The 26,529-nt window shown below is 42.3% G+C and overlaps 1 protein-coding gene across 3 annotated transcripts in view; it reads left to right on the forward strand.

The window, feature by feature from the left end:
* LOC137304093 (adenosine kinase-like) overlaps positions 1-26,529 on the forward strand; it is a 215,844-nt gene that overhangs the window by 105,050 nt on the left and 84,265 nt on the right. For 2 of the 3 annotated variants that reach the window (XM_067972565.1, XM_067972567.1), the window contains exons 5-6: positions 16,746-16,951; positions 24,762-24,870. In XM_067972565.1, coding sequence (XP_067828666.1) covers positions 16,746-16,951; positions 24,762-24,870 — 315 coding nt within the window. The remainder of the gene's footprint in view (positions 1-16,745; positions 16,952-24,761; positions 24,871-26,529) is intronic. The other variant, XM_067972566.1, reaches the window with a different exon arrangement.

Consider the following 26,529-nt stretch of genomic DNA (forward strand, 5'->3'; position numbering starts at 1 on the left):
CTTCTCCAAACATCTCCCTCGCTCTGTTCCTTCCCTTGACCCCCCCCCCCCCACCTAGGTCCAATTATTCCACTCCTTTCTAACCTGCTTGACCTGAACATTGGACTTGATCTTGACTCCCCACGTGCAACACCATGGGAGATCGACTACAATGTAAAACATATGGTCTTCTCTTTCAGATATGACTGCTTTCCATATCTACCGCTGTCTAATTAAGCTGAAGACAACTGCACAGTAGCCATACCTTAGTATCAAGAAGACAGTGATCGATTATGTGTAACATACAACCAAATCAAGGAAAAGAGCTGAGTAAAAGCATATCCAGTAAATTCAGGATGTTGTGGCATATTTTTCAGTACATCCCTGGATAGATGATATGTTTCATTGCTCTCAATTATTGCTTAAGCCAAAGTGATTCGGAGCATCCAGGCGATGGCTTTTTGGGTCGTAAATATTTTGCAGTGGACACATAAATCGGGTTTAGATTATACAGGAGGATATAGATGCTGGAGGCATGAAATGGAAAATTGGGTTGGTGGAAGGGAACTTGTCAGGTTCAGTTAGGGAGAGACAGCGTGCTGAAGACTTATGTTACAGCATGTGTATTGAATTAGTGGCACAGCTTAAGCAGAATGTCAGATGATTCAAGTATCTGGTATACTTTTTGCAAGATACCATTTCCCTTTCTGATATCACCCAAGCTGTGCAGCATCCCATCTGAGAGGGTGACAGGTAACCAGTCTGGAAGGCTCTTCTGCTTTTCTTCCCTTTCCTCTGGCGAGGTCCCTGACCTTTGCTTAGTGCTCAGAGGCAATCCCTGTATTTGTGCATAAGTTTATTATAAAGAGCAAAATCATTACATTATTATGCTGGAAACTATAGTAACTTTTTTAGGTATTGATTCCTGTGTGAAGCTATTCAACTCAAATTGATTTTTTATTTTGACTTGCCCATCATGGCATACAAGCAACACACAATTGTGATTTAATTTCAGTGGGTACAACCCCTGAAAATAAGGATGGCAAAGTCAGTTTAAACTGTTCTAAACTCCCCTTATTGCAATGCTTTTCTGTTGGGTTGAAGTGGCAAAAAGTAAATTGGGTATTTTGATGATGTTTGGGATGTTCTTTGGTACTTTTATTATTTATTCCTTATTGTTATACTCGTAAAATCCACCTTTGTCTTAAAGGAAAGGAAAGGACTTGCATTTATATAGCTCCTTCCTTTCATGACCTCAGGACGTCCCAAAGCGCACAATAGCCAATGAAGTAGTTTTGAAGTGTAGTCACTGTTGTAATGTAGGAAACATGGCAGCCAGTTTGCGCACAGCAAGGTCCCACAAATAGCATCGTGATAATGACCAGAGCATCTGTTATGGTGATGTTGGTTCAGGGATAAACATTGGCCAGGACACCGGGGAGAACTCCTGCTTTGAATAGTGCCATGGGGTCTTTTATGTGTACCTGAGAAGGCAGCTTAACTATTGGGTTAATTTTGCAGATGGGGTTTATAGTTAATTGGGGCATGTTGTGGTGCCAATTGTGCTGTTGTACAGAAGGCAAACCAATGAGGTGGCCTTTTTGTTGTGTGTGGGGAGGGCAGGGGGAATGGAGTGTAAGGAGATCTCTCACAGAAGTGAACTTGTAAAGGCTGAAGGATTATAACACTTGTGTATAATTGTCCCACAGTAGGTTAGTTTACATTGAGATATTTCTCACCTCACAATTAGCGTTTCTGCTAATTGCTGATGAAAATTAAGTTTGAATATAGTATTACAGAAGCACACTTTGCTGTGTTTAAAAAGAGAGCCATGTTATTGAACTGGGTTAGCAAACGCAAATGTTAGAATTCATGTTTGAGTTTCAGTTGACCTCTTAAGAATTTATAGCAGGTTAAAATGTGCTTTTAATTATTGGATGTGCTTGCTTCGTGGACGTCCAGTGCAATTTTCCACATTGGTGTTGAAAAGACCGCAGTAAAAACACAGAACAAGATGGGTTGTGGGATGGTCTTTGTACTTTGCATTAGCCTCTTTAAACTTATAGCTTAAACATGTTGATTGAGCTGAAGTGCATCCACCATTAGGTGTTTATTAGGTTTGCCCTCTGTGTTCCTAGTAACTAACAAGGTCAAATTCATGGGACAGCTGCTCTGTCTCTGGTTGCAGCCTGTAAAGCTGCATATATTAAATAAAAATTGCATGTTTTGATTGGTTTGATGGCTGAAATGCTGTATCGTTACATCAGCGGTTACAGAAGTCATGAAGGTGGTTATAATAGCTGAAGCTGAAGACATATATATGAAAATAATTTCACTATAATGGTCAAAACATTTTAGACCTTTGCATGTGCCAATTGATTTCGTGACCTATTCAAGGTAAAAGGGAAAGAGAAGAAGATAACTTAGAAAACACGGCCAATTTTCAGCTGTTGATTTGCTTGCTTTCCTTTTATGTATTCTACTTATTTTCTTCACTTATCTTTCTCTACATTTAGGTGCTAAATTGCAGCTTTGATATTATGTGAGGATATAGTTGAATGTATCAAGAATTTTTATATTTTGAGAGTGGTGTTAACAGACTGATAATTTTTTATGGTACAGCATTCTTTTAATTTAAGAACTGTCCCAAAGTGAGCAAATTCTTCTGAGGCCTTTCATTTTATAAGAAGTTACATGGCTTTATGTCTTTGGAGCTTTGAAGAGGTTTAAGCCAGTTCCATGTGGGAGAAATGCTAACTATTGGTTAATTGATGCCAAGCTAGAATGTAAATATATGCTGACAGAAATTGTGTGGGACAGCAAGAAAGGAATAAAATAAGGATGCAGAAATATGAAAACAAATGTCTCAAATTTATGTCAGGTTGTCCAAAAAGTACAAAATTTAAAAACATAAGAATAGGAGTAGGCCATTCAGTTGAAGCCCAATATACCTTTCCTGAGGTTCACTGCCCAAAACTTAACACACTACTCCAGATGGGGCCTGACCAAGGCTCTGAACAACTAAAGCATCACTTCCTAACTTTTGAATTCCAACCCCCTTGAGATAAAGGCCAACATTCTATCAGCCTTTTTGATTACTTTTTGTACCTGTCCGCTAGCTTTTAGTGACTTGCGTACATGGACACTGAAATCCTATTGCTCCTTCACGGTTCCTAGTCATTAAGAAAATATTCCGATTTGTCTTTCTGTGATCCAAAGTGGAACCAACAGGAACAGACCAAAGTTAGCTCAGTGAGTGAAAAATTCCCAGTGGAGGAGTAGAAAACTGAGTCCATAGAAGCAGACCAGTTACTGGAATAGAGGCCGTCCAACATAGAATACAGATTTAATAGAAAGCAGCAACAAAGCTGGAGGTCACAGTAAAGCCCAGAAGTTACTGGAGAAACGGACTTTGGCCCAGGAGAAGGCAGATTTCTGTCCAGCACAGCAGCAGAGCAAAGCTGCAAAGCCAGCAGTGCAGTGAAAGTACAGCCCTAAAGCTCAGAAGATAACAGCAGGAGGTGGGAAGATGGGTACTGTCAGCTGGAACAAGTTCCCTTGAACTTTTGAAGCAATTGAGTGGCAGAGTCACAGCAGCCAAGTTGTACAGTGTGGTCTAGCAGAGCAGTGTGATCCTGATGGCAGAGTAGTCCAGGAAATGAAATGTGAGCAGAGTTCCAGGTGTTGAAAAGACCACAGTAAAAACACACAACAAGCTTGGCTGGGGGATGGTCTATGTGCTTTGCATTAGTCACTTTAAACTTGTAGCTTGAACATGTTGATTGAGCTGAAGTGCATCCACCATATGGTATTTATAAGGCTTGCCCTCTCTTTCCTGCCCTCCTTTTGTCCAGCCATGGAAAAGTACTGAAAGCTGGGAAACCATTATTATGGCTTTGAAGGTAAATATCATTCTGTTCAATATAAAAGCATCAAAACAATATTAAATTTGATCTTTCTGAAGTCACTTTGACAGGAAAAAAATATGTACATCATCACATACCAGGGATTGTTTTTTGCAACATGTGTTCATTAAAGCAGTCATGTGTTTCTTTACTTTCTTGAAGCTGGACAGACTTCTCACTCACTCATTTTATTAGTTTGCCTAAATAACAAGTCACTTCAGAGTAATTCATAATATTTGAATCTCTTTTGAGGGTTATCAGAAAAATAAGGTGCTTTATAAATTGTGATTATCCACTGTGTTAATGTGACAAAAGATCAGAGTCATATATATATATATATATATATATAAATGCAAGTTGTTACATATTATATGATCACTTAGAATTCTCTCAAATTAATACAAAAGTGCACAATATTAACACATAAAAATAGTATGGGACGTGGCAAAATGTTACGGCAGGATGAGAAACGTAACCCATTTTTGGAATCTAAACCACTGCCAGATTCCTTATCTATTATGTTATGCCAATTGTTGCTGATCAATTTCCATTTCTGAGGTACTAATCTACACATGTGAAAGAAGACCCTGAAAATGGTGTTTGAGAGAGAAGGAATGAATGAAGCAAGAACTTGCATTTATATGGTGCCTTTCAGGTTGCCCCAAAGCACTTCACAGCCAATAGATTACTTTTGAAGTGTAGTCACAGTTATGTAAGCAAATGTGGTAGCAAATTTGCATACAGTAAGAACGCACAAACTGCAATGAGATGAATGACCAGTCAGTCTATTGTTAGTCGTATTGATTGAGGGATAAATTTTGGCCAGAACACCGGGAGAAATCGCCTGCTCTTTTTCTAATAGTACCATGGGATCTTTTTCATTTCCACCTGAACAGGTAGACAGGAACTCAGTTTAACATCTTATCAGAAAGATGGGAGTCATGCAATGCGGTACTCCCTTGGCACTGCACTGATGTGTCAGCATAGATTATATGCTCAAGTCCTGCATGGGGGTTTAAACCCACAACCCTCTGACTGAGGCAAGACTACTACACTGAGTCCAGCTAACACTTAAAGAAGAAGTACTAATGGAATATAAAAATATACACATTTTGGCACAAAGGGTTGTTTCCAGTAAAAAAAAAGTTGTGCGATGGGGGCACGGGTAAACCGATATATTTTTTATCTCTTGACTCCTAATTGATCATATATGAATTAGTAAGTGAAGTTAAAAAATTACTTGCATCTAAATTCGTACCTTCAGGGAATTTATTGTAATTTATTTGAATCGTGGCATTTACAATGAATTGCCTCTGTTGAAAAGGTTTGTATGAGAATTATTCCATCTGGCGAATTCCATATTCCAACCCAAAGAAATAATTTTAACGGGTGTAACTTCCTTGTCGCACTCAGATTAGGGTATGTCTGATGTATTTCTAATTCCTGAGGACAAAATGTTCTTTCAAAAAAAAAAATTTTGTTTTTATTCTCTTGTTCAAAACTGCACCTTTTCTCTTGTAATGCTTATAAAATGCTTGGAGTAACAAGTGTTTTTGACATGCTGTCCAAGACTGGGCAACTATGATTGACTTCAGGATGACATTTGCGTACAGGCATGCATCTTAATCATTGCTTTTTACTTAAACGCATCTTTTGCCGAAAGTAGTTGACGAAACAATCTATTTATTTATTCAGAAGCTGTGGTAAACAGAAGCAGTTCCTAAAAAGATTCCAAGCTAGTCAGGGGTTTGAATCCAGTAAGAAAAATATTCAAATTGTTTTTTTGCTAAATCTGACATTATTTAGTTGATTAGACTGTTGTATGAAATATTTATTTCTCCACAGTAATTCAATAAATAAAATAAATCACTGTTGGGTTAAACATTTTCTCCACTTAATTAATGTTAGTCATAAGAAAATGATGATGTAAGCGTTACAAGTGGAAACAATTGAAATTTTGAAGTGACCATTCTGTGAAGTTTACATGAAAAAGGTTCACAACTTATTCTCAGGATCCAACATCATTCAGAGTTTACCTATTAACAAATTGTTAAAGTTATGAAATGTACAGAATTGACAGACTTGGGTTCAAAGCTGGACGGATACATTTTTGGGGTGGGGATTTAATGTAAGGGAATTTGGTTTACTTTCTGCTCACTTTTCATAACTTCAGTTTCTCGGCAATGCCTTGAATTGTTTTTAACAATGTATTCCTGTAGCTGAATCTTGGATGAACCAGTTTCCTCCAGATAAACATCAGGAAGACTGAAGCCATCGTATTCGGCCCTCGCCAGTTTCAATCCACCTCCCCAGTCATTGTCTCAGGCTGAACCAGGCTGTTTGCAAAATCAGCATCCTGTTAGACCGGGCTGAGCTACCCATCTCATATTCTCCATTATAAAGATTGCCTCGATATGCACCCCCATAACATGGCCTCCCTCCGCCCCTGCCTCAGTCCATCTGTTGCTGAAACCCGCATCCATGCCTTTGTAACTTCTAGACGTAACTAATCTAATGCTCTCATGGCTGGCCTCCCATCATTCACTCTCCATAAACTTCAGTTCATCCAAAACTCTGCAGCCTCTATCGAATCTCGCCCAACCCCCACTCACCCGTCACCCCAATGACTCCAATTTAAAATTCTCATCCTAGTGTTGAAACCCCTTCATGGCCTCACCCATTACTCTCTCCGTAACCTCTTACAGCCTTACAACACCCCTTCCCCACCAAACTTTCCATTCTTCTGACTTCTGGCCTTTTGTGCATCCCCCAATCCCTTCGCTCCACCATTGATGGTTATGCCTTTAGCTGTCTATGCCCACGCTTTGGTATTCTCTCCTTAAACTCCGCCACCTCTCCACTTCACTCTCCTTTAAGGCCCACCTTAAATCCTAACTTTTTTGACCAATCTTTTGGTCACCTCATCTAATATCTCCCTTGTCCAAGCATCCATTTTTGTCTGATTACACCTCTGTGAAAGTGCCTTGATGCATTTTCCTTCACTAAAGGCGCAATATAAATGCAAATTATTATTGTTGTTGAATCATAGAAGTTTACAACATGGAAACAGGCCCTTCGGCCCAACATGTCCATGTCGCCCAGTTTATACCACTAAGCTAGTCCCAATTGCCTGCACTTGGCCCATATCCCTCTATACACCCATCTTACCCATGTAACTGTCCAAATGCTTTTTAAAAGACAAAATTGTACCCGCCTCCACTACTGCCTCTGGCAGCTCGTTCCAGACACTCACCACCCTTTGAGTGAAAAAATTGCCCCTCTGGACCCTTTTGTATCTCTCCCCTCGTTATAGACTCCCCTACCTTTGGGAAAAGATTTTGACTATCTACCTTATCTATGCCCCTCATTATTTTATAGACTTCTATAAGATCACCCCTTAACCTCCTACCCTCCAGGGAAAAAAGTCCCAGTCTATCTAACCTCTCCCTATAAGTCAAACCATCAAGTCCTGGTAGCATCCAAGTAAATCTTTTCTGCACTCTTTCTAGTTTAATAATATCCTTTGACACTTTGCCCAAAAACTACAATTACATCTGCAGCTCATTTTCAAAATGCATTCAACGCTCAAAAAATGGTTTCCTAACTTTTTTTTAACATTTCAAAAGAACCTTGTAATTGTGAAAATCCATTCAGTTGTTATTGGAGAGATTGGAGAGATCTATTAGGAACATAGGAACAGGAGTAGGCCATTCAGCCCCTCGTGCCTGCTTCGCCATCCTTGAGTTGAGGAACTGTGTGTGTTTGAGGAACTCACCAATAGATGTCTCCATTACTTTGTGGAAAGGTTGTGGATCTTAGTTGGAAGACCTTGTAGCATTGTGTAGTGAACTGAAATTTAATTGGAGTTCTGTTGTAGGCAATCTCTCCAATAACAACTGAATGGATTTTCACAATTACAAGGTTCTTTTGAAATGTAAAAAAAAGTTAGGAAACCATTTTTTGAGCGTTGAATGCATTTTGAAAATGAGCTGCAGATGTAATTGTAGTTTTTGGGCAAACTGTCAAAGTTGCTGACTGTTACTCTGAATGCTGAATATTAATTTTAAACAATCTGCCTGCATCCTTGTTTGTTGGAAGTTCGGATGTTCACGTCCATTGTCATCTCCATGAATTCCTTCAACAGTGCTCAGCTTGGCTCATTTGGTACCACTCCCTCCTCTGATTCAGAAAGCTGTGGAATCAAGTCCTATACCTGTGCTTGAGAAATCTAGGTTGATGCAGCATTGAGGGAGTGTAACATTGTTGGAGGTCAGATCCATATCTTCTCTGTGATTGGTTAATACACGTATCTATTAGGAACATAGGAACAGGAGTAGGCCATTCAGCCCCTCGTGCCTGCTTCACCATTTGATAAGATTATGGCTGATCTGTGATCTAGCTCCATATACCCGCCGTTGGCCCATATCCCTTAATACCTTTGGTTGCCAAAAAGCTATCTATCTCAGATTTAAATTTAGCAATTGAGCGAGTATCAATTGCCGTTTGCGGAAGAGAGTTCCAAACTTCTACCACCCTTTGTGTGTAGAAATGTTTTTTAATCTCACTCCTGAAAGGTCTGGCTCTAATTTTTAAGACTGTGCCCCCTACTCCTAGAATCCCCAACCAGCGGAAATAGTTTCTCTCTATCCACCCTATTTGTTCCCCTTAATACCTTATAAACTTCGATCAGATCACCCCTTAACCTTCTAAACTCTAGAGAATACAACCCCAAATTAATTGAGACTGTCACATTTACTGTAAAAGCTTTATGCGGTGTGCCTTATAGGTATTACAGAATTGAAGTGTTCTCTTTTTTAACTATACTTGCATATGTATTTCTTGACAATTTTTTCCCCTTCTAATCTTGAGGCTGAGGTAAGGCTCCAGGAACTCAAGGCACCCTCTGTTAACTTACTCAAATGGCATTATATATGTCAGTGAGTGTCACCAGATGTTTATGGGGGAAGGGTCACAGCTTTGTGCCACTACAGGACAAGTCTCAACAGCAATACCTTGGAGTGCCCACTAGCAGTTCAAGATATTTATACTTTCCTCAGCAATGAACACCTGATCACTTTGATGGTACAAGTGTGTCAGGAAATTGGCTGTATTGCTAGAAGGCTCTTTTATACCAGTGAGGTCCTGGGAGAGCAGCCTAAAAGCACTGTTCCCTTGAACTTACCCTACACTAGCATAATCGTCTCCCTCTGAACTGGCAGAAAAGTGCATTCGGGATGGTTGTGCAGGTACAAGGTGGCTGTTACCAATTGACCACTGCACGAGCAGAAAGTTATTGCGTCATGATCTCATCACAACTGTGGTGTATATAATGTCATTTCATAATGTAACGTCAGCAAGGGGGTGCTCCTTGCATGCTGCCAGATCTTGCTGCCACCCACGCAGCACTTTAGTGGCCAGAGTTAAACTGGAGACAGGTGCCAAGACCCAGTCAAACATCGGTCTTCCGAGCTGATGGTTGAATTAAATTTAGGGGCTCGATTTTAGGGTCGGGTTTCCGGCGGGTTACCAGCGGGGTGGCCCCGAAAATCCCGATCTCCGGTCACGTGACCGGATCGCGACGAAATCCCGGCCACTTCCGGGTACCGCGCTGACGTGCGGGGCTGCGCGCGCAAGCCCCGCTGGTGGGAATCCCGCAGGCAATTAAAGCCAGCGGGGTTCCACTTGAGTGTACTTAACTTGCTCGTTGTGGTCAGTTAATGAGCTGAAGCAGCTGTCAAAAGAGGAAGTGTGGGATTTTAGGTTCAAGGCAGTGAGTTTCCCACACTGGGGGAAACAGTCTCCCTCCAACCAGGCGTGTTGCAGCCAGCAGCCTGTGGCAGGTGCCAAGGTGCGCTCCACGGGGGAGAGCCTTCACCCACGCAGGAGGCCACCGCGTCACATAGGGCAACCCCTGCCCTCCACCACCCCCCGCCAAGCCAGAGGACAGACCGACACGAAACCGCAGCCCCAGTCCGAGGAACCACCCACCTACCCTGCACAACCCCTCAGACCAACACCTGCCAGTTGGGTGGTGTGTGGACACCCTCGGAGGACGAAGAGCATGACCAGCACCAGCAGCCTCGCAGTCCACGCCGTCCGCCGCAGAGACGTGGATCCCCCCAACACGGTGTTGTTGCACGCCCACCTGCACAGCCGGAGGGAGGGCTACCGCAGAGAGAGACGCGTCGCAGAGGGCACTACCCTCGCCACAGGGTCCACAGACCGAGGCGCAGCTCCCCGGACCTCTCCGAGCAGCAGTGCACAGGGAGGCGCAGATTCGCTCGACATGTAGTCGTGGAGATCTGCAGCCTCTTTCATGCCGAGCTGCTCCTGGCTGGCCCCAGCACCAACTGCTTACCTGTCGCTGGCAAAGTCACCACTGCCCTCCACACCTTCTCCTCCGCATCCTTCCAGGGTGCAGCCGGCTACACCGCCGATGTCTCTCAGTCGTATGCGCGGACGAGCCCTGCAAATACACCTGCACCTACTCTGCAGTAACACGATGGGTGGCATCAGTGGTGGGTCCTCATAGTGATACCCAGGAGCGGGCATTATTGGACACAACGGACAGGATTCGCGGAGACATGGCAGTGGTGGTGTCAATATAATGTGTGCTGTTTGTTGCTCTGAAATTCAATATGGGTAACACCCATGACAAACCCTCAGACACCCTTGTGCACCCCCTTCATGCTGACGAGACGTTTGCCTTATGCTGCCTACTGCACATATGTGATGCATGCCCTGTGGCTGCAGCACAGGTGGTGGCAGGTTGAGTGAGGCTGGCCGTGAGGGAGATGCACGAGAGGGTGAGTATGGGATGGAGCCATGAGATTGTATGAGGATTGGGTTGCGTGTTAGTGGCAGGATGAGTACTGGCGAGGTGAGTAGGTGGAGGTAAGATGAGGACGGGGTGTGAGTGGGTATGAAGGGTGATGTGACAGAATAGTGTTGGCGGTGCCGAAGGAGATTTGGGGTGGGGGCAGTGTTGTGGCAGACGGAGTGTAGGGGAAAGACTTCGTGTTCTCATTGTGGCTGACCTACTGCAGTCATTGGAGCGCCTCCTGCACTGTATGCAGGTGGGCCATATGTTGGTGGCGCAGGTGACCCCCTCTGCCACCTCGAGCCAGGCCTTCTTGGTGGCAGAGGCAGGCCGCTTCCTCCCGCCCGCCGGGGGGAAGATCTGTGTCCTCCCCCTCCTCCTCACCCCATCTGATGATACCTGGGCTGAGGCATCATTAAACTGGGAGCAGCCTTCCCCCTGGGCTGCTCCATGCTGCAATTTGTTCCATTGGTTGCAGCATCTGTCAGTGGAGGACTGCCCCTTTAACTAGACAGCCTCCAGCTGACAGATCGTACTGCGCATGCGCAGCCCGACCGACGCGCAGGCCAGCGCCGTGGACCCCGGAGGAGCAGGTAATTGATTCCTATTAGTGTGTTGCCTGCTACGATCGCGTGGGCAACCCACTAATTTCGCCGTCTGCGTTTTCGACGCTCCCGGAGGACCACCCGCTGGGAACCCGCAGGCCTGCTAAATTCGAGCCCTAGGAGTTTTACCTTCATTCAGCTGCTGTTTGTGAGAAACTTGGGCTATAGAAATCTAAAGATCAACGTAAAAGCAGCTAAATGAAGCCGATCTTGCATGGAAAGGTTGTTGAATTAAAGGTGTGTTTGACTGTGAATGCTCTTACTTTCATAATGTCTGGCGTTATTTTACACCAGTGAAAATATAAATAGTTCAAAGATTTTCTTTGAGCAAAGTGGTAACTGTTGAAGGCATTTACAAACCTGAGCATCAGCAGAGCACCACAAGTAACAAAACAGATTCCAAAGCATCATTAATGTTGGGAACCAACAATTGTATTTGTACAATATCAGAGAAGTTCATAAAGTTATAACTCCAATAATAATACTATATTACTGGTTAATTTCATTCATCATTGTACCACTTATGAAATATATAATACTCTATAATTTGTTGTGTAATCATTGCACATATCCAAAACTATATACATAAGTATAAATCTGTTGTTTTACTGGTAGATGATTTTCTTAAAAATAGTTGAGCTCTCTAGATTTGAAAATCTATTCTTGAATACTCAGGCGGTACATTTGAAAGTTAGTTGCCATTGGTTGCTGTATAACTGAATTTGACTCTGGTGCCCTGCACTGAGTGTGTAATCTGGTAGGAATCCATAGAGAATGTGTTGCACTAATGGAACAGGAGGCATAGATGGCAGACAGCCATCAGCCCAGACATATCCAAGATACCATACAAACTGAAACAGTTGTGGATCATAATCTGGAATTAACTTCTTAGAGCAGCAGTATCAGCCATATGTGCAACCCTTATGGAAAGGAGCACAGATATGCCCTATTACCAACTGTGCATGAAATTGCAGTGATGTTAGATGTTGTCCAGATGTTGTATTTGAAAATAGCTCATCCTTTTCCCCAGTTTCATTAAAAATAAAAATCTGTGTTTGTTTTTGATTTCCATCATACAGGTTAACAAAAAACACTGAAGATCTTTTGCAAGAGCCTATATTATCTGTTTTAATTTTGTTGATGAACACAAAACTCTGTCTTTATGCTAACAAACTAAATCCATCTCGACCTTCAAAAATCTTCTTTTGTATCTGGTTTTCTTTCTGTTTATGGTTAAGAAATGCCAATTCCCTTTTTCTAATGAGAGCCACTCCTTTAGTTTCTGGTCTTGTGAAAATGATCCGTCAGACGGATGTGGATTTTGTTGCAGACATATCATTCTTTCCAAACATGTGGCTGGTCTGGTTATCCTTGTAAATTGCATTTCCTTTGTGTTATTGATCCCTTGTCCTGTCAAGAAAATGGCAAAAATGTTGCCGGTTCAATGTGCAAAAACAGGGTCAGCATGTTTCAGTTGGTAGGTTGTGGCTTCAAACCTCACTTTAGGACTTGAGCACATAATTTAGGCTGACATTTCAGTGCAGTACTGAGGGAAGTGGCCTTCTTCAGACGAGATGTTAAACCAGTGTCCCACCTGCCTGTTCCAGTGCTTCAAGTAAACATAAAATAAACCACTCTTTGAAGAAGAGTAGAGGGTTCTGCTAGTGTCTTGGCCAAAATTTCTCCCTCAACAAATACCACCAAAAACACATTAACTGGTCATTCGTCTCATTTGTGGGATCTTGTGTGTAAATTGGCTGGTATGTTTGTCTAGGTAACACGTGACTCCACTTCATAAGTAATTTATCAGTTGTGACAAGACCTTCAGAAAAGGTGGTGGAGCAAAGAAAATTGGCAGAAGGTGGGTGATAAGGGGAGGAAGCACCAGAATTGGGGGAAAAAGCTCATTTATATTTTATACACACGTTTGAATCTCATGTTACATAATGTGATAGATTCAGTCTGATGTGATTGAGTCAGATGCTTTAGAGAGTATCTTTCAGATTGATGTTTGGAATGCTGGTTGTCTTTTTGAGGTTTTCATCTATGCTATAGTTCTGGTGGGCATCCTGAAACAAGAGACACTATAAGTAGTTGTGACAAGGGACTTCCATGAATTACTGTATTTGTACCAAATTCCTCAATCTTCTTTTAAATTGAAATCAGTTCACAATATAAAAGAAAAATCACAGCAATACCTTCTCCCTCCCACTATGGAATAATAATTTGAGTCCTAGAGACTCTTCTTTGGCAACTAAAATACACTCAATACCAGGCTTTCAAAAAAAAGTGTTTAAATTGAGAACCTACTTTTATGACTACCTCTGTCCTGCCATGTTTACACTTTTTTTTTATTACCTCTAGAATGTGTGTGCAACAGCTGGAAAATCACAAAGTACAAAAGCTTCATTTTACTGTGATAATGGGTGTTAATGGGCCTGGGTGCAATTTCCCATCTGTGAAGTGGGCCAAAAGTCCCATGCTCAAAGGGGTTCTTAAAGGTGCAGAAGCTTTTTAGTCTATATTTTATTAAATCCATTTGCTCCCCCAGTGGCTTTTTAGTGCTGGTTTTGTTTTCTGTTTTTTTTATGAAGGGAATGTTTAAGTAGAGCCAAATGACTTCATATACTCAAGTATTTGTCGAGTTTCTTGCAAACAAATAATTACATGTTGCCTTTTCAGCAGTATTTTTGCAGCAATGGGCTTGGTCCTGCTGGTGTGGAATGTGTGTGCAAGGGCTGGGAAGTCTCAAAGTGTAAAAGCTTCATTTTAATATGAAAATGGGTGTTCAGGAGCCAGAGTACAATTTTCTGTTGGTGAAGTAAGCAAAAAGGAGTTTGCAAAGGAGCAAAGATTTTTATGTCTGATTTTTATTTTTTCCATTGCTATTTTTTGATATTTTGCTTTTTTGACATTAGAACATAAAGGGAATGTTTACATGGAAACAAAAACAACTGACTATTGTCTGTAAAGTCACCAGAAAGCCAACTATACCTGAAGCATTTACAAGAGTATAGAAGAACAGGAAAGGCATAAAAGAGAATGGGATATGAAAGGGGGCTCTTGCAGTACAAACTTTCACTGCAGCTCAGGGAGTGGCAAGGTATCCAACTACAAGCTACAAAGTTCCACGTTGGTCAGCAAGTCAAGTTAAAATGAATGAAGGGGGAACACAAGAACAGTATTTTGTGGTAGAAGTGGTACAAAATAATAGAAGGCATGCCAGAGTTGGACTGTCTGCATCTGTCAATGCCATGAACTGTATCTGCGGGTCGTAGTGGTATACCTGCTTGGCAGAGACTGAGGACAACTGCTCCGGAGGGTCTGAACAACTGTGGTGCCATTTGCTGCAAGAACACCAGTAGCCAGCCTGCACCAAATGACACTACCAGTGAGTCAAGATCACACAGTTACCAACAACTCTTCCACCTTTGCTTTGCCAGGTACTTCTTTTGGTCAACATAACCTTTGGAAAGGCTGCCAAAATCTTTTGACATCCTTGCCTCCCCTCCCTTCCCCTACCCCCCCCCCCCCTCACTCCATGCCCTTTTAGGCCCTCCGTAAGTCCTGCAGCTATGGTGCATATTATGCCCTTTCCCCCTCCACCACCACCACCACCTTTTGGCAAGCTCCCGATGGGAGGCCCGATCCAGGCTTGAGGCTCCCTTTGCAATATCTAATTATAGCTGGTCTAGAAGATTCAGATGATTGGTTATTCTCATGTCAAACAAGCACATGCTCTTTATACACTGGTCCTGCAGTCCAAGTACCAAGCACGGAAAATATAACCTGTTATGTTGTTAATAACTCAGCTTATAAAAAAGATATAGAGCAGTTTCAGGATGTAATAGCCTTAAATAATAAAATCAGGATTTTGGAGGTGTGAGTATAAAAGTTACAAAGATACTTAAGAAAGGATAGTATTGCTTTTCATGGTACTTGTCTAGTTTTGGCCGCAATTGGCCTTGCATTTTATTGTCATCAGCAACAGCAACAACTTGCATTTAATTCTACTTTTAACCTAGGGGAAAAAAAAATCCCAAGGCGTTTCACAGAGGCGTAAGGAAAAAAATGAATGCCGAGCCAATGAAGGATATATATTAGGAAAGGTGACCAAAAGCTTGGCCAAAGAGCTGGGTTTTAAGAGGTATTTTTAAGGAGAAGAGGGAACTGAAAGGCGATGGGGTATAGGGAGGGATTTCCAGTGCATGTGCCTAGATGGCTGAAGGGACCGCAACCAATGTTGGGGCGAAAGGAGGGGGTGGATGTGCAAGAGGCCAGAGTCTGAGGAATGATGAATTCGGGGTGGAGGGGGTAATTGGGGGAAGTTACAGAGATCGGGAGGGGCGAGGACATAAAGGGATTTAAACACAAGTATGAGAATTTAAAATTTGATATGCTGGGGGACTAGGAGCCAGTGTAGAACAGTGAAAATATGGGCGATGGGTGAGTGTGACCGAGTGTGGGATAGGTTATGGGCAGCAGAGTTTTGGATAAGCTAAAATTTATGCAGGGGGTAAGATGGGAGGCTGGCCAGGCAAGCATTGGAATTGTTGAGGTGAGAAGTGACAATGGTATGGATGAAGGTTTCAGTGGCAGATGGGCCGAGGCAGGAGTGGCAGCGAGCGATATTGCAGAGGTGAAAGTATGCAGTCTTTGTGATGGAGAATATGAGGGGTCAGAAACTCAGCTCAGCGTTGAATAGGATGCCGCGGTTTAGAACAGTCTGGTTCAACTTGAGCCGTTGGCCTGGGAGGAGAATGGAATCGGTGACATGGGTACAGAATTTGTGGTGGGGCTGGAACAATGGCTTTGGTCTTCTCACCATTTAACGGAAGGAAATTGCGGCTCATCCAAGACTGAATGTCAGAGAAGCAGCCTGACAAAACAGGTAGTGCAGATTTCGAGAGAGGTGGTGGAGAGGTAGAGCTTGGGTGTCCTCAGCGTACATGTGAAAGGGGACCTCATGTCTTTGGATGATATCGCAATAGGACAGCATATAGATGGGGAAGAGGAGGGTTTCCGAAGGTAAAGGTGGATGCGAAGAGAAGCCATTGCTGGAAATACTCTGGCTACGATTAGATAGGTAAGAGTGGAACCAAATGAGGGTCGTCCAACTGAATTGGACAACGGAAGATAGACGTTGAAGGAGCATGGTGTGGTCGACCATGTCAAAAGCTGCAGAGAGGACATGAAAAGATAATGCATCACGGTCACAGTCACAGAGGATGTCATTTGTGACTTTGATTAGGGTTGCTTCGGTGCTGTGTCGGGAGGAAACCTGATTGTAGAGATGCAAATGGAATTGCGGGAAAGATGGGCATGAATTTGGGAGGTGACAAACTGTCTTGAAATTGAACTCATCAAAACAATCAGCTTTTGTATTTTGAATCTTGATACACAATTTTAAACAAAATTCCTTTTTTTCAATTGCAGTGGATGATTCAGCAGCCTCATAAGGTAGCAACTTTCTTTGGGTGCATTGGAAAAGATAAATTTGGTGAGATCTTGAAGAGGAAAGCTGAAGAAGCCCATGTTGATGCCCATTACTTTGAGCAAAATGATCAGCCAACGGGCACTTGTGCTGCCTGCATCACCGGTGACAACAGGTCAGCAACTCCTTTCAAGAAACGTGGTTTAAGGTTAGAATACTGGTTTTTATTGAGTAAATCAAATGCAAGTTCGTCACATTGAAATAAATAACGGGAGGAGGAGGCTCTGCAAACATCCCCATCCTCATCGATGGGGGAGTCCAGCATGTGAGTGCAAAAGACAAAGCTGAAGCGTTTGCAACCATCTTCAGCCAGAAGTGCCGAGTGGATGACCCATCTCGGCCGCCTACCGATATCCCCACCATCACAGAAGCCAGTCTTCAGCCAATTCGATTCACTCCACGTGATATCAAGAAATGGCTGAGTGCACTGGATACAGCAAAGGCTATGGGCCCCGACAACATCCCGGCTGTAGTGCTGAAGACTTGTGCTCCAGAACTAGCTGCGCCTCTAGCCAAGCTGTTCCAGTACAGCTACAACACTGGCATCTACCCGACAATGTGGAAAATTGCCCAGGTATGTCCTGTCTACAAAAAGCAGGACAAATCCAATCCGGCCAATTACCGCCCCATCAGTCTACTCTCAATCATCAGCAAAGTGATGGAAGGTGTCGTCGACAGTGCTATCAAGCGGCACTTACTCACCAATAACCTGCGCACCGATGCTCAGTTTGGGTTCTGCCAGGACCACTCGGCTCCAGACCTCATTACAGCCTTGGTCCAAACATGGACAAAAGAGCTGAATTCCAGAGGTGAGGTGAGAGTGACTGCCCTTGACATCAAGGCAGCATTTGACCGAGTGTGGCACCAAGGAGCCCTAGTAAAATTGAAGTCAATGGGAATCAGGGGGAAAACTCTCCAGTGGCTGGAGTCATACCTAGCACAAAGGAAGATGGTAGTAGTTGTTGGTGGCCAATCATCTCAGCCCCAGGATATTGTTGCAGGAGTTCCTCAAGGCAGTGTCCTAGGCCCAACCATCTTCAGCTGCTTCATCAATGACCCTCCCTCCATCATAAGGTCAGAAATGGGGATGTTCTCTGATGATTGCACAGTGTTCAGTTCCATTTGCAACCCCTCAAATAATGAAGCAGTCCAAGACCGCATGCAGCAAGACCTGGACAACATCCAGGCTTGGGCTCATAAGTGGCAAGTAACATTCGCGCCAGACAAGTGCCAGGCAATGACCATCTCCAACAAGAGAGAGTCTAACCACCTCCCTTGACATTCAATGGCATTACCATCGCCGAATCCCCCACCATCAACATCCTGGAGGTCACCATTGACCAGAAACTTAACAGGATATAAATACTGTGGCTACAAGAGCAGGTCAGAGGCTGGGTATTCTGTGGCAAGTGACTCACCTCCTGACTCCCCACAGCCTTTCCACCATCTACAAGGCACAAGTCAGGAGTGTGATGGAATACTCTCCACTTGCCTGGATGAGTGCAGCTCCAACAACACTCAAGAAGCTCAACACCATCCAGGACAAAGCAGCCCGCTTGATTGGCACCCTGAACATTCACCTCCCTTCACCACTGGCGCACAGTGGCTGCAGTGTGTACCATCCACAGGATGCACTGCAGCAACTCGCCAAGGCTTCTTCGACAGCACCTCCCAAACCCGCGACCTCTACCACCTAGAAGGACAAGAGCAGCAGGTACATGGGAACAACACCATCTGCACATTCCTCTCCAAGTCACACAGCATCCCGACTTGGAAATATATCGCCGTTCCTTCATCGTTGCTGGATCAAAATCCTGGAACTCCCTTCCTAACAGCACTGTGGGAGAACCTTCACACGGACTGCAGCGGTCCAAGAAGGCGGCTCACCACCACCTTCTGAAGGCCGATTCGGGATGGGCAATAAATGCCGGCCTCGCCAGCGACGCCCACATCCCATGAACGAATAAAAAATAGTAAATGGAAAGTGAAGGCTGAAATTTGAAAAACTGTACTCATTATCAAATGTGATGACTCAGAAACAAACCAAACAAACCCATAAAGTCTGTGCCAGTGATTTTTCCCCCACCTAGTCTTAATTCCACTCTCCTACTTGCTCCCCATATCTTTGATATTTCTCTTGCCAAGTGTCAAATTCTCTTTTTAAAAAGAAATACTTATGGTTGTTTGCTTCAACAATGCTTTGTGCCAGAGAATGACACATTCTAATTACCTGTGCAAAGAAGCTTTTTCAAACTTCCTCTTCCTTCTTTTGTGTGCCCTCTTGCTACACTGACCAAAGGAAGCAATCTATTACTATTTATCCTGTCATAACTCTTGTAAATCTTGATTTCTCAGATCACATCTCAGCCTTCTCTGCTCTAGTGGAAAAAAAGTATAAACTTCTGAAGTCTTTGATCATATCTCTCATTTCTGGTGATGTCCTAGTCAATCAATGCTGCACCTTTTCCATTGCTTTTATATCCTTCCTAAAATAGACTGCTTAAAGCCGTACACAATACTACATCTGGGACCAACTTTTGTATACTTCCAGACACAGTACCAAGGTTGACTTTTTATTGCCTTATCTACTTGTGCAACCTTTTATATTTTGTGTGTCCACATACCAAGGCCCTTCTGCTTCTCTGCTCCATTTAAAAACTAACCATTTAAGGTACAGTTCCTTTCCTTATTTTTACTTCCAAAAAGGATTTGTTTTGCATCTGCCATCTGTCTGTCCATTCTGTTAGTTCATCTTTGTCCTCCTGCAGTCTTTCATAGTCCTCATCACAATTTGTTTTACCTCCTAATTTGGTGTCATCAGCAAATTTTGATATTGTTCCAGCAATTGTGATGTCCAGATCATTAAGTATGTAGTAATAACAGCAGCTCCAACACAGACCCAGAGAAATAACACACACCACATATTTCCAGTCAGAGAAACTTCCCTTTATGCTTCCCTTTGCTTTCTGCCCTCCAACTACCGCTCTGTATTTGTGGCCCTATTCCCTTTACTTCATTGTGCCATTGTCTTTGCTAGATGTCTGTTATGTGGTACCTCATTAAATCCATATAAACCACAACATTTCTTTCATCTATACCCTTTGTTATTTCTTAAAAGAATTCTATGGTTAATCAAGTATGGCCAGCACTTTACAAATCCATGCTCACTTCATTGATTAGCTCATGTTTCTCTACATGATTTGTACCTTCATCTACTGTGGTAGAAGACTAATTGGGCTATAATTTCCTCGTTTATCCCTGTCTTTTTTTTGAAGGCGAGTTACATTTCTCACCCTGTAGTCCTTGGCACAATTTTCCTAACCACAGAATTTTGGAAATATATAGTCAGAGCTTTCTTTTCAATTTGTTCTAGCTTTCATTTTCATTATCTGCCATGTAAAGGATTTTTTTAGCTTCAAATTTGATTTAATCACCTTGTTCATTGATAGAACCCCAGTCTTTCAATACAGTCTGATCTTTCCTTACTGGAATGGAACTCACTACCACAAGGAGTAGTTGAGGCGACTAGCATAGATGCATTTAAGGGGAAGCTCGATAAATACGTGAGGGAGAAAGGAATAGAAGGATATGCTGATAGGTTTAGATGAAATAGGGAAGGATGAGCATCGTGTCGAACATAAACACCTGTTGGGCTGAAGGGCCTGTTTCTGTGCTGTACATTCTATGTAATTCTATGTACTTGATTTATACCCTTCTATCTTTTGTTTAAATATTTCCCATTGCTGATCTATGACTGTACATGCTAATGTTTCCTCCCATTTAACCTGGGCATAGTCCCTTTTAATCTCGCAAAGATTTGTTTTTTTCCAGTCATGCTCTGAACCAAATTACATTGTGGTCACTGTTTCCCAAATATACATCTGCTTTTAGGTTACCTACTTCCTCCGTTTCATTATGGAGGACCAGGTCAAGCACTGCTTCCTTCCTTGTTGAGGTAGCAATATATCAACTGAGAAAACAATTCTGAGAATGTTGAAAAAAAATTCTTCGCTTTTTCACCACAATATTTTCCCCTACCCAGTCAATTTTTGGATGATTTAAAAGCTCAAATTATTATATAGCCGTATAATTAATACATGCCTCTTTCTAATGTCTACAAATTTCATCCTCAATTTCCTGCCAACTTTGTTGGTGGTGTACAATATACTCCTAGTAATGCTATTCCTTTGCTCAATCCAATGTTTGGAGAATTTCTCCAGTTGAATTCTTAAGTTTTAAAGCTAAGACACTGACTCTAATTAATATCGCTACCCCTCCACCCTTTCTTTTTAACATATTTCTTCTGAAAGTTTAATATTTGAGAATGTTTAATTGCCAGTCCTGACCCAGTCATACCCATGTTTCAGTTTATGCCATTATGTCATGATTTTATATTTTAATTAATTCTAGTTCTTGACCTTTTTCTAACCGTACTTTGATCATTTTGTCTCTTGTATCTTAGATCACTCTCACAGAACCATAAGAAATAAGAGCAGGAGTAGGCCATGTGCCCCCTTGAGCCTGCTCTGCCATTCAATAAGATCATGGCTGATCTACCGCAACCACATTTTCCTCCCCTTTCCCCATATCCCTTGATACCCCTAGTGTCCAAAAATCTATCGATCTCAGTCTTGAATATACTCAATGACTGAGCATCCACAATCCTTTGGGGTACAGAATTCCAACGATTCACAACCTTCTGCATGAAGAAATTTTTCCTCACCTCAGTCCTACATGGCTGACCCCTTATCTTGAAACTGTGACCCCTAGTTCTAGACTCCCCAGCTAGGGGAAACAGCCTCACAGCATCTACCCTGTCAAGCCCTCTAAGAATTTTATATGTTTCAATGAGATCACCTCTCATTTTTCTAAACTCCAGAGAATATAGGTTTAAAATACATTTTTACATTTTTTAATAAACCATAAAGTTTATTGCACAGGAGGAGGCCATTAGCCCATTGTATCTGTTCTGGCTCTTTGCTAGAGCAATCCAAAACTAATTCTGCTGGCCTGCTATCTCCTTCTAGCCCTGTATCTTTCTCTGCTTCAAATATTTATCCAATTTTCTCTTGACAGATACCGTGATCTCTGCCTCAACCACTCCCCACGGCAAAACATTCCGTGGTCCAAAAAGCTGTGGCATAAATAAATTTCTTCGAACTTCTCTCTGTATTCTGATAGTGACCGTTGTAAATTGATGAGCCCCTTGTCACTGACTTCCCAACCAGAGGAAGTAGTCTTCCCTTGTTCACTCTATCAAATCCTCTCATAATTCTAAAAACCTCTTGAAAATAAATTCCTATTAGCTTTTCTGTCTGCCCATTCCCCGAGCCTGTCTGTATACCTAAGTTCTTTTACATTCCTCCTTGCTGTTTGCCATTTTATATTGTCAGCAAATTTTTAGATTTTGCTTCCTATGTCCAAGTCCAAATCATCTATATATATATATAGAGATCAAAAGTGAACCCAACAATAACCTCTGGGATACACCACTTTCAACCCTTCTCCAATTCCTCACTCTCATGGGTGAGTCCCAATTTCCCATACATTTGATTGTGTCTATCCTTGCCCTAAGATCTAGCTGAGCCTTTGGTAATGCACCTGGGCAATGGTGCACGCGAGCCCGATATTAACGGCTAGGCCTAATTTCCATAAATTTTCCTGGAGTCCCGCCCAAACCCAGCCAGATCCACTACCTGGTGGGCAGGAACAGCCCCCGGCAGTCATTTGAGTGGGGGGTAAGGGAGACAAGGGGAGCCGGGGGTAAGGGAGGCCCAAGGCTTCCTTGTGAGACCTGGAGGCGCACTCCTGGTCCACAGGGAAACCTAAAATTAAACTTTAAAACTTAATCTGCTTGGGCCTTTTCTGGCCCATGATCCAGCTCCCGGCAGGTCTGGTCACGAACCCCCACCCCGACCAAACTCAGGCCTTCAACTAATATTGCAGTCAGATCCCAAAGGACTGCTGTCCTCCTACGGGTGTCCCACTTGCCTGCTCAAAAGAGCAGGTTAACGTCAGGAAATGGTGGGAGGGCAGCAGGACCAGAGGAGGGTAAATGACTGCCCTCATTTTAGCTGCATCTCCTAGTTTCCACCAGGCAAGGGAGTTAAACTTGGGGCCTGAGTCTATTTGCTCCAAAAAGCTTGGGAACCTAGAAGTTAATTGTAGCAGTTGCCACCCCATTTGAGATTTTCTAGCTCAGCACAGACCTGGGATTGCATCTGAAACTTTTCTGGTCTCTATGCCTCAGTGGTACGCCACATGGTGCTTTGTCGATTGAGATATTGGTTGGAGTTAATCAACATTGTTTTAACCATGTGTTTCCACTTCTCCCCTTGTACCCCTCTTTTCCCATCTCTACCTATTAATGTACCCATAAAATTACCCACTTACTTTGATAGTTAACTCAAAAGTTAGTGTACTAGCTTTTGTTTTTTGATGGAACATTTTGTATACAAATAGCAGCTTTGGAAACATTTGCGTAGTTTGTGCTTTTTACCATACCATAGTAAAAATAATTTTGGGTGCAAACGTTTAAAGAAAATTTGAGTGGGAGAGCTACTTATCCTGCTTCAAGCAGGGAGAAGGGGGTCAAAAATAACTTGGAGTGGTAAGGATTTATTCTTTAGAACCACAAAGGGATCCGAGGGGCATTCTTGATATCTCTAAAAAGAAACTTGCCACTTGCCATCCTCTAGGATTTGCTTGCTATGTAGTGGAAATATTTTTATGTGTACACACAGCTTAAAATGTTGACCTAACTATACTGGTCAGTGTTATTTTTGTAGAGTAATTGGAGTACCACAATAAATCGATTTGGAAGTTTCAGAAGGTATTTAAGCTATCTGTGTGATATCTTTGCTTAAGGTAAATATTGAAGATTTTTAACAAATGTTTGTAAAATTACTGAGTGCTACAAATAATTAGGTTTCAACATTCTTAGCATCTAACAAAATGCTTTTCAGAAAGTTTGAAATTAATCCATAATACTTTCACTGAAATGAATAGGGTTTCTGAGAAAAATTAACATTTGGGGAAATTATTGAAATCATTAGCAAAATGAGAAGAAAATTGCTTGAAGCTTCTCTGATGGTTCAGTGGCACCACGGGGTATACACTAAGTCATACTAATGATAAAGATTCCGGATTCCATCCCTGGCCTGTGCTAAGTTGGCTGATCTCAGCCACAGCATCAGCAGGTGTACACAATTGGCTTTATTGTCCTGGGATTAGGAAGGGGAAAATCAGTCGAGATTCCTGATCCTAATCACTGTCTGTGACCATGTTAGAAAGTGCATATACATGGGAAACGGTAAGGAAGAAATGGAACTCATTACTGATGCTCCCCATAATCAATATAACTCACTGCCTGGGCGCTTGGACAAAGTACTAGAGACTGCCAGTATGACTGCAACCATTTCATGTAATAAATTGTAAAACTTATAATTTGAGTAAATTAGATTACTGATAACATTCTATTTAATTTCCAACAGTACATAACACGTATAACAAAACTAGTATCCTCAGGGGCAGACTGAGCGTATGGAATATCGGAAGATTTCCCAAATGCCCCCGAGAATTATTCCATAGTGCTGTATTATTGGCGTCTCCCTCTCTCCTTTTCTGTGAGAATCCCAAAGAATCCTGTGCCCTTTTGGGGAACCAGTCTGCCACTGAGTATCGTAATTAAATTAGCTCTTTGTGCCAGTTGATCAACCTGCTGTATAAGCTGTTACTTATATCTTTGGGAAGAATCGAAGATCACTGCAAATCAGTAAATAATTATCTGTACTGTTGCATGTCAGTTAAATAAAATTCTGCTTAAGTTACTGAATATTGCAACCCCATGTTTTGTAGAAGGGATGAAATTATGTTTTGAAAGGCTGTGGGTTTCCTGGTTTTGTTCCATTTATAGTATGACAAGCAATTAGCTAACTAACTTCATTTGGCTATTTTAGGTCTCTTGTCGCTAACCTAGCAGCTGCAAATTGTTACAAAAAGGAGGGGCACCTGGACCAGAAGGAAAACTGGCAGTTTGTGGAAAAGGCCAGAGTATATTACATTGCAGTAAGTATGCTTTTCATACACTGATTGTCATCAGATGTTTCCATCTCAAAAGATGGACATTCTTTAATTAAAATGGCACTCTTCACCTGACCTGTTTTTATCCCACATATCTGAATTTCACTGTTAATTAACTGATCAAGCATTGGGAAGTACAAGTGCTCTACATCTTCAGTCAGTGATTGCAACAGCTAAATAAGGAATAAAGCTATTTATCTAAGGCTTCTTGATAGCTCGGCAGTTGGATGCGAACATACAAAATGATGGACAGCAAAAGACCAGCTGGTCTGTCGAGCCTGCCCCTCACAGTCATGGTGCCTTAAGCATCATGATTCACACACTTCCCACCCAGCAGCAGCCATGTAATCTCCTGGGAGAGGCAAAAAAAAATTCTCAAAAACCCAAGACCAATTTAGGAGGCACAAATCTGGAAAATTCATCTCCGATCCCCTCAAGCAATCAAACTAGCCCAGGAGATCACATTGACCATGATTTATATTACTTAGGATTCCACCTACCTTTTGTATCCTGTGATATCCAACACAGCAGGAACTGGTCCATTTCTCTTTTGTAGGTATGCAGCAAATCAGTACACACCACACGAGCCGGCAACTTGTTCCCTAGGTTTACTATCCTCTGGGAAGAGAAGAACCCCCAGACATCTAACCTAGTTCTGCCTTTGTGTAACTTGACCCTCTGTCCTCCCTAACCTAATTAATTGAAATGATCTGCCAATATGAACACAGTCTAGTCCCTTTATTATTTTAAACACCTCTATCAGATGGCCCCATAGTCTATGGACCTCTAAAGTAAAAAGACACAGCCTTTTAAGGTATCTGGGTAACTAAGTTGTCTTAAATTGGGTATCATTCTTGTTTGTGGTCCTTCTTTGAACCTTTTCCAAAACCTCTATATCACCCACCATGAGAGGGAACCAAATGGATACTGTATTCTAAAAGTTTCATACAAGGACAAAATGGTGTGTTTTGTTTTATATTGAATCATCCTGGCAATGCAACCTAATTTCCTATTTACCTTGGCTATCGCGTCACACCATTGTTTGTGAACCTTAAGAGAATCATGTACTACAACACTGAGATCTTTCTTTCTCAACGGACTTTAGTTCTGTACGCTGTAGAGTGTACGTATACTTGGTGTTGGTCCTGCCCACGTGCATAACACTGCATTTATCTAAATTATACACCATTTGCGAAACGCTCATTGCTCATCGCATCAGGATCTGCTTGCAATTCGCATTCACAGTCCTATCACTTGCACAAATCCTTGTATTGTCCTCATACTTGTGGACTGTTCCCCCAACACCTACATCCAGGTCATTAATGAAAATAGTAAAAAAACAACTGCTGTAACACTGATCCCTGCAGGACATCACTGGCAACCAATCTCCAAGCAGATCCACACCCATTAATAACCATTTCCTGCCTATAGGAATGCTGTGGAGATGCCGGTGATGGACTGGGGTTGACAATTGTAAACAATTTTACAACACCAAGTTATAGTCCAGCAATTTTATTTTAAATTCACAAGCTTTCGGAGATTTTCTCCTTCCTCAGGTAAATGTTTCAAGATCTCCTTGAAGCCTACGCATTTATACATATTGAATAATACATGGTGTTTACAGACTGCCCCTGCAACTGCCCG

The sequence above is a fragment of the Heptranchias perlo genome, chromosome 36 (genome assembly GCF_035084215.1).
Source record: "Heptranchias perlo isolate sHepPer1 chromosome 36, sHepPer1.hap1, whole genome shotgun sequence".
NCBI lineage: Eukaryota > Metazoa > Chordata > Chondrichthyes > Hexanchiformes > Hexanchidae > Heptranchias > Heptranchias perlo.